At 38.2% G+C, this 8,870-nt stretch overlaps 1 protein-coding gene across 1 annotated transcript; it reads right to left on the bottom strand.

Moving 5' to 3' along the window:
- Nucleotides 1-6,356: 6,356 nt before the first annotated feature.
- LOC104214115 (guanylate kinase 2, chloroplastic/mitochondrial) lies at nucleotides 6,357-7,698 on the bottom strand. Its single transcript, XM_009763739.2, has one exon. It carries the CDS (start codon nucleotides 7,473-7,475, stop codon nucleotides 6,570-6,572), a length of 906 nt encoding a protein of 301 aa, XP_009762041.1. The 5' UTR covers nucleotides 7,476-7,698; the 3' UTR covers nucleotides 6,357-6,569.
- Between the last annotated feature and the right edge of the window lie 1,172 nt (nucleotides 7,699-8,870).

The raw sequence follows: 8,870 nt of genomic DNA on the forward strand, positions 1-8,870 counted from the left end.
GACAAGGTCAGGATCATTCAGGATAGGCTTCGTACAGCTCAGTCCAGGCAAAAGAGTTATGCTAACCGTAAGGTTTGTGATTTGGCATTCATGGTCGGTGAGCGGGTGTTGCTTCGGGTGTCGCCTATGAAGGGCGTGATGAGATTTGGGAAGAGGGGCAAGCTTAGCTCTAGATTCATTGGCCCGTTTGATATTCTTGATCGAGTGGGAGAGGTGGCTTACAGACTTGCGTTGTCGCCGAGCTTATCAGCTGTGCATCCAGTGTTTCATGTGTCCATGCTTCGGAAGTATCATGGTAATCCATCCCACGTGTTAGATTTTAGCACTGTCCAGTTGGACAAGGACTTGTCCTATGAGGAGGAGCCGGTAGCTATTCTACACCGGCAGGTTTGTCAGTTGAGATCGAAGAGTTTCCCTTTTGTTCGTGTTCAGTGGAGAGGTCAGTCTGCTGAGGCATCGACCTGGGAGTCCAAGTCCAATATGCGGAGCCGTTATCCCCATCCTTTCCCCGACTCAGGTACTTCCTTCTTATGTCCGTTCGAGGATGAACGATTGTTTTAGAGGTGGAGGATGTGAGGACCCGAAAGGTCATCACTTGTTTTAGAAACAAATTTATTGTTCTGAGGCCTTAAAACCTCATTTTTACCTTACCTCAATTTGCGTGCATGGTCTGGACGTATATCCGAAAAGCTTTTATGTGAAAATATGAGAAATAGAAATTTCTAGAGTTAATTTGATTATGGTTGACTTTGGTCAATATTTTGAGCAAACAGACCCAGATCTGTGTTCCGACGATCCCAGGAGGTCCATAGTAAAATATGAGACTTGGGCGTATGCCCGAAAATGAATTCCGAGGTCCCAAGCCTTAGAAATCAATTTTTGAAAGAAATTATTTTGGTGAATTACTTATGAAATAAAGAAAAGAATTAATGTTTGAAACCATTGGTATCGGGCTCGTATTTTGGTTCCAGAGCCCGGTACAAACTTGTTAAAGTATTTAAATAATAACTATGAAATTTGGTAAAAACAGAGTTTATTTGATATGATTTGGACCTCCGGTTGGAGAGTTATGAACTTTAAATGTTCTTGATGAAAATGATAAGTTTTGAAGTTTAATTCATAGTTTTACATGTTATTTTCATGATTTGATTGCACGAGCAAGTCCGTATTATGTTTTTGGGTTAGTGTACATGTTTGGTTTGGAGCCCCAAGGGCTCGGGTGAGTTTTGGATAGGCCTCGGAGTGAAACTTGGACTTAGGAAGTTGCAGGTTTGTAGTTGGTATGTTGCAGGCTTCGCAAATGCGAAGCCTGGCTCGCAAATGTGAAGTTTCATCGCAAATGCGAAGACGACCTGTGCTGCCTTGGGTCGCAAATTTGACGTGTTTATCGCAAATGCGAATGTCTCTTCGCAAATGCGAAAATGCCCTGAACTCCCTAGTCGTCGCAAATGCGACAATCCCATCACAAAAGCGAGTTTGCAATTGCAAACATTAATCGCAAATGCGATTATAGCAGTCTGAGGACTGATCGCAATTGCGACATCTGCAACCTGCAAAATCATAATAACTTAAACGCATTTCAACCATTTTTCAAACTCTTTCAAAACCTAAACACTCTTGGGCGATTTTTCAAAGACAAGTACTCTTCCAAATCGAATGTAAGTCATTTCTAACTTGTTTTTATTAATCTTTAACATCTTTTCTCATGATTTCAACTCAAAATCAAAGGTTTTCATGGGGGAAATTGAGTGTTTTTTGGTAGAACTTAGGTTTTTTAAATTTTGGGGATTTGGACCTCGATTTGAGGTCCGATTTCAAAACAAATTGTATATTTGGGTTCGTGGGGGAATGTGTAATCGGGTTTCGGTTCGAACCTCGGGTTTTGACCATGTGGGCCCGGGGGCGATTTTTGACTTTTTGGGAAAAACTTTAGAAAACTTATTTTAATGCATTGGAATTGATTCATTTAGCATTTATTGATATAGTTAAGTAACTTGTGGCTAGATACGAGCGAATTGGTGGTGGAATCAAGAGGTAAAGCGATAGTTGAAACTTGAATTGTGTTCATGGCATCGAGGTAAGTGTTTGGTCTAACCTTAGCTTGAGGGATTAGGAGTTGCGTCCTATTTGCTATGTGTTATTTGTTGAGTACGATGTATAGGTATGGTGACGACTATCTATACGTTGGTGTCAAGCATGCCCGTGAATCTTATACTATGCTTAATGTGACTTTGTTTGTGTTGTTCATACCTTATGTGATGATTTCTATTGTTGAGCAAAACTTGTGGAAGTAATAGTGGTATTTGAATATTGAAGAGCATTGGCTCAAGTTGTATAATAAATTGTGGAAGTATAATTGGCAATTAAAACTTATAGAGCATTGGCGCAAGTTGTGAAGTAAATGTGAAAAAGAGAAGAGGATTATTATATTGTCTCCCTTGCCGGGATGTTGTTGCTTTTAATGTTATCTCCCTTGCCGGAATGTTGATGCTTTTGATATTGTTCCCTTGCTGGGATTTGATTGTTGAACTATTGTTCCCTTGCCGGGATTTTATTGTGATTTCATTTATTTCCTTGACCTTATTTCTTGTGATTGTTATTTGAGTGAGTAAGAGTGTTAAACACGAAGGGTGATGCCGTGCATTATTTTGGTGAGAGAGTGTTAAAGCACGACGGGTGATGTCGTGTATGATTTTGTGAGGGGGTTGGTTGTGCTGATACTACACTCTTCATTGTGTGCAGATCCCGGTACTGGAGCATACGGACCGTAGCTTTGGGTTACTGCCTTCAGTTCATTCGGAGATCCAAGGTAATCCTGCAGGCGTCCGCAGGCCCTAGCGTCTCCCTCTATCCTTTCATCCTGTTTTCATTTATATAATTCAGAAACAGTGTTGTATTTATTTTTTTGGGCCTTGTCTGTAGTATTCCTAGACCGTCTGTGAAGTTGTGACACCAGTTCTGGGTAGTCTTTGCTAAAGAAATTGTATTGGAAATATTTAAATGGTTTTAGTTGTTTCTTTCGCTTGTTTAAATTCCGCTGTTATAAATAGTTGGTTCCTAATTGATTAAGGATTAAAAATGGGAAAAGGTAAATTGTTCAAACGGTTGGCTTGCCTAGCTTTCACTAGTAGGCGTCATCACGACTCCCGAGGGTGAGAAATCCGGGTCGTGACACTGGACTTCCTTGTTTTCCGCCGAGTTTTGCCACTGTATTCATGAATACAGTAACTTGAATACATCGAATACATTCTATAACAAGTGAAAACATAGCTATAAAAAGTAATTAAGTAAATAATAGCTATAGCAAATTAATAGCCACTAAATAATAGTCATTTCTAAAAATTCCTCTTATTTTTTCTAACATAACTTGAGTATATTCAGAATTCACTCAACTTTCAAAATGCAGAGTTCCATCTAGATTTGTCGCCAATATTACTGCACATTAATAAGCATAAAGTTGACTTTTATCCACAAAGAAGCTTCCCCTACCAAACATTATGGCTAACAACTAAAAAATTTATTCGGCATGGTACATTGCCTACATTAGAAGTACTAAACAACGCATGGAATTCATAATCAGAGAATTGACATTTCTTCATAACGAAGCTTCCCCTTATCAAATTCCGATTATTGTAAAACAACCATTACAAATCTTATAGCCCGTTTAGCCAAGCTGAAAAAATCAGCTTATTTTAAGAAATTCTTTTTTTTTAAAAGTGATTTTTCCAAAAGTACTTTTGGTGAGAAATAATTTGTGTTTGGCTAATTAATTTAAAAAGCACTTTTAAGCAGCAATTAGTGTTTGGAAAAACTTTTAAAAAGTGCTTCTAAGTGTATTTTTCTCAAAAGTGTTTCTAGAAGCACCATTTTTTCCTCCTAAAAGCGTGGCCAAACACTTCAAATTTGGGGAAAAACATTTTTTTTGAATAAAAAAATGCTTTTCAACTTGGAGAAACTTGGCCTATCATGATATTAGTATTCTTTATTGTCCTTCTTGCTAAAAGAATACGATTCTTGTTCAAAAAGCCAAGTAGTGAATATCATTAAAAGGTAAAGGCTTCTCTTGGCATGAATTTGAAAAGTTCTTTTATGCTAACAAAAGGCAACACAATGAATGGACTTGTAATGTCAATAATATACCATTTTCATTGATTTGATCTTCAAAAACGGAAAACGCGAATATATGCCATTTGTTTGATGTCACTCAAGGCACGACTCTACTCAATAATAACATATCATAGTAGTAGCAAGGGGCCATAGCAACATAGACAGCAAGAAACAATACTACAAGGATAGCCATTATAATAGCAAGGAGCAATAAAGTTAAAAATTCTAGCAAATTAGAAAGAATTGCAACATGTTGAGTAATCACACCAGCTTATGATGTCTCAATAGAATGGCACATCATTAATTCACACATCCCAGATTTTTAAAAAAAAAGGTGGGGGGGGGGGGGGAACCCGGTGCACGAAGTACCTCGTGTTCACGCAGGATCCAAGGAAGGGCCGCAACCCAAGAGGGTGTGATGTAGGCAGCCTATCCTGGCTAATTCGACGGCTCGTTCCCGTGACCTATAGGTCACACATCCGATACAAATTGAATTATTCAACAACTACATAAGATCAGCAAGATTTCTTCTGATCATATAGCTCATATAAACTCTCGGGAACTTAGCTCCAATGGCACCAAACTCAGTAACAGATGTAGGAGAAAAGAGCACCATTGGGTTCTGCGGTGAAATTTTCAGAACTCTCTATGGTTTTAATTTTAACTAACACATAAAAGGGACCAAAATCTTTTGAACTTTTGTTTCTGATATATTGGATATTCGTTTGAATTATCAGATTTTCTTATGTTAAAAAGATAATTTTTCTTTGAACCTGATTATTCTCTAGCTTAATTCTCCATCTTTCTTTCTAGTGCCAAATGATTCAACTAACTCTTCCCATGGTGTCTGGAATAATGAGATAATTAGCCTTATTTTTCATCCCAAACTGACAAGAATATCGAAAGAGAGTCTCATAAATACACAGCATGAGAATAAGATTATCTTTCTTTCCCAACAACTGCAGTAAAAGAGCAGATTAAACTTTTGATAGAATTGTTAGGTGTCGTTTGGTTGCAAAGTGGGATATCCAAGGATTATAATGCTGGAATTATTATCCCACATCCTATATGGGATAAGTAGTACCACCATTTTGGTATAAAATTTGTATTGGTATTAGCTAATACCAATAACCAAACATGGGAGGCAGACAATCAGTGGCGGATTCACATGCTGATTTTGGGTGCTCAAGCACCCATTATCTTTGACAAGATTTAGTAAATTTGTATAGCTAATTATAAAAATATTTAGATAAATATTGGGTGAGCACCCTAACTAAACTCTATTTTCCTCTTTTTTCAGAATTTTTATCAGTGAACACCCACGACTTTAAAATTCTGGATCCGCCACTACAGACAATCCCAAATTCTATCCCAAGATTATAATCCTGATCCCGGTAACCAAATGACCCCTTAGGATTCAAATGAACAGCCAAATAAAGAGGATCATCTTCTATCTTTATGCAGAATAATGATTGATAAGCTAACAGAATTGGTAAAATCATACCATACTACTCAAGATGAATATTGTTGACAGTTACATCAGATTCCAGCCGGAGCACAATGGAACAGAGAAGTAAACCGACGAAATTATTAACATAGGTATGACTTGCCTTTTCTTCCTTTTCTTTTGCGGTTCCCATGCCAGCTTGTATGCACCTCGACTATTCCATTGGGTACCTGCTACCTCCCAACAACATATGTACCAGGTAACTCTACCACCAAGGTTTAAGCAGACGAGAAAGATTATCTTGCCTTTTATTGCATACACCATCTCAATCAAAAGGGCAATATGCTTGGCTAAATAAGACAAAAGAAAAGCAACCTCTAAATGCAACAAAATGCACCTTAAACGCGTTGTTTCCAGTTCAAACTTCAAAGACAGTAGGTACAATAATCAAAGGAAAAGCTGATGATGCCAAAGAAAAACAAGGCAATGTTATAAAACTGCATAAGTAATATGATGACAATTAGGTATATGGAGTGCCATCCATGTCGAGCCTAAACTTATGTGGGCTGTTCTACGCCAATCAAGAAGAGCAATATCTTTGATTCTTTCCCTATCCCCTTCAGGACAAAACTTACACTACCTCCAAAGAACAGTTTCTCATGAACGAATATCAAATTAAAAAGACTAGTTGCATGAATAAAAAAGACCATGCAAAGATAACCATAACAAATAACTATGTCATGGATCAAAAGACAGGAACTAAACTTTCCTCTGCCTCAACCAAAAATGAGCTAGACAAGGATTAACATAAGTACCAAACTTAAACAACTTTTGCTTAAGGAAACCCTTTGCATCGAGAATCTGTTATCCTTGCATGAAAATGTCCCCTATGGAAATGCAATAACCAGACAAAGTTATACAATTCCATAGAAGAAATAGAAAACAAAAAAAACTTTAATAACATTAGCTCAACTTAATCAAAGAAACAAATTAATGACTCAAAGGGAGACACTCTCTAAATCGTCGCAGTTCTTTGCCTGACTTTAGCTTTCTCTGCATCAATAATAGACTCCATCAACTTAACAGAATTCTCCAACTCCCCTTCTCTGTTCACTACCACATAATCAAATTCCTCCATATGCTTCACTTCCTCCCTAGCCGTGGCAATTCTCACAAGCAAAGTCTCTTTAGTCTCGGTCTTCCTATCAATCAACCTCTTCACTAATGCATCTTCACTCTCCGCCACTAAAAACACAAACACCGCAGATTTACCCAAAATCCTCTTCAACGTCGCTGCCCCTTGTATATCAACTCTCAACACTATATCCAATCCTTTAGCCATTTGATCCCTAATTTGCTGTTTTGGTATACCCTTATAATCCCCATACACCAATGCATACTCCAACAACTCATGTCTCTCAATCATTGTTATAAACTCTTCTTTACTCACAAAAAAGTAATCTTTTCCATCAACCTCACCGGGCCTTTTACCCCGGCTCGTCGCAGTAACAACAAAATGCATATTCTCCCTAACTTCTCTAAGCCTTTTAATCACCGCATCTTTACCAACCCCACTTGGGCCACTAACCACAATGATCAAAGGATGAGGGTCGGGTACCAATGGACCTGAACTAAATGGCGACCCCACCGCCGCCTCGAGGGCACGATACAATTCGGCCTTATCGGCAGTTTCAGGGGGTGGTATAGGGACATGGGCGGGTCTTCTTGCATCCGCCATAGCAGGAAATGACGACACTAAACGTTTGGTTACAAGAATTGGCCTTTTTTTCAATATTCTTGGAGTTGAGAGGAATTGTGGGTTATGGTCAAAAACAGCAAAAGGGTTTTTGAGATTTCGATAGAGGAGAAATGGGTCGCGGCTAGAATTTGATAAAGAGGTGTAGAGCCTACGAAATTGCATCGAATTTATATCGGATGAGAGAAGAGAAAAAAGGCTGCGAAATGGAGCGTGAATTTTACGGAGATGGATAGAGAATCGAAAGTAAGGACTGTTAATGCGGGCTATTAGTTTGAGAATCTTTGACTGGCTGGGAGAAGAGTTCTAATCTAGGGTTTATCCAAATTCCTAATTCCTCACTTATTTGCAATTTTGAACGGCCTTGTTTCGGGTCAGGGCATGTGAGATTGCTGATTTTCTCAGCTTTTTTGAGGTCTCTAATTCTATTTTTTATACTATTTTAAAAGGAAAATTTACGGGCACAACAAACATTTACATTGTATTTATCATTCGTAGCTATACTTTTCAAAAATTACCAATTGTAACTATATTTGACTTCATAGCAAATCCATTTATAGTATTTAAACAAAAGATCAATTGTTTTGAACTAAAACAAGAGAGCGACAAGCTCTCGTAGCGCAGTTGGTAGTAGGGGTGGGCATAAAATCCGAAAAACCGAATTCCGAACCGGACCGAATTAATTCGGTATTTCGGTTTCGGTTATTTCGGTATTTCGATCTAATTCGATATTGAAATTTCGGTATTTTGGTATTTCGGTACGGTCCTCGGTATTATAATTCTAAAATTTCGGTATACCGAAATACCGAAAATCCGATTTTTAAAAGACATTTTCTTATATATTGCCCCAGTCCAGTAGTCCACTGCCCGTCTGCGGTCTGCCCCAACCCATCGCCCTGCCCACTTAAAATAATTTTAATTCCAACAACAGCCCATTGCCCCATCGCCCCAGCCCACTCTAAAATAATTTGAATTAGGGCTAATTCATTAGGTTAGGACTTAGGAGTACTGATAGACGACGATAGTCAGACTCAGACTGAGTATTGTGAGTAGGCAATTAGGGCATTAGGCGATTTCCGAGTTCGATTCGATTCGATTCCTCACTCCTCACAAATTCCGGGCAAACGAAGAGTCGAAGACGCTGCTGCAGCTGTTCCGAGCTCGATTCGATTTCAATTTTCAAAGGTATGTTTCGTTTTTTTTTGTTGTACTGATAGATGATAGACTGAAAACTTACCATCAGACATGATTGACCAGTATAATCATTAGCTCAGAAGTATGATGTGATGATCTATACACATTCTATCTAATTACTCTAAGGCATAAACATATGAACTGGGATTTTGTGATTCTTAAAGGGAAAAAAGAAGAGTAGGGGCATGACCAATCTGAAAATCCAGTAAGACAACTGCAGTAGCATTGGCATATCAGGATTAATGTTTGTTTCACATGAATAACAAGTCACCCTTAGCCACAAGCAACAGGAACGAACTGATTAACATATCTTCTTTTGTTTGTTTGATAAGTACACTATCTTACTAAAATGCAGTTTGTTTTCAG

Source organism: Nicotiana sylvestris, chromosome 5, assembly GCF_000393655.2.
Source record: "Nicotiana sylvestris chromosome 5, ASM39365v2, whole genome shotgun sequence".
Classification (NCBI taxonomy): Eukaryota; Viridiplantae; Streptophyta; class Magnoliopsida; order Solanales; family Solanaceae; genus Nicotiana; species Nicotiana sylvestris.

Excerpts from the sequence above, each read along its gene's own strand:
- LOC104214115 (XM_009763739.2), bottom strand. The coding sequence starts at position 7,475 with ATGCAATTTCGTAGGCTCTACACCTCTTTATCAAATTCTAGCCGCGAC.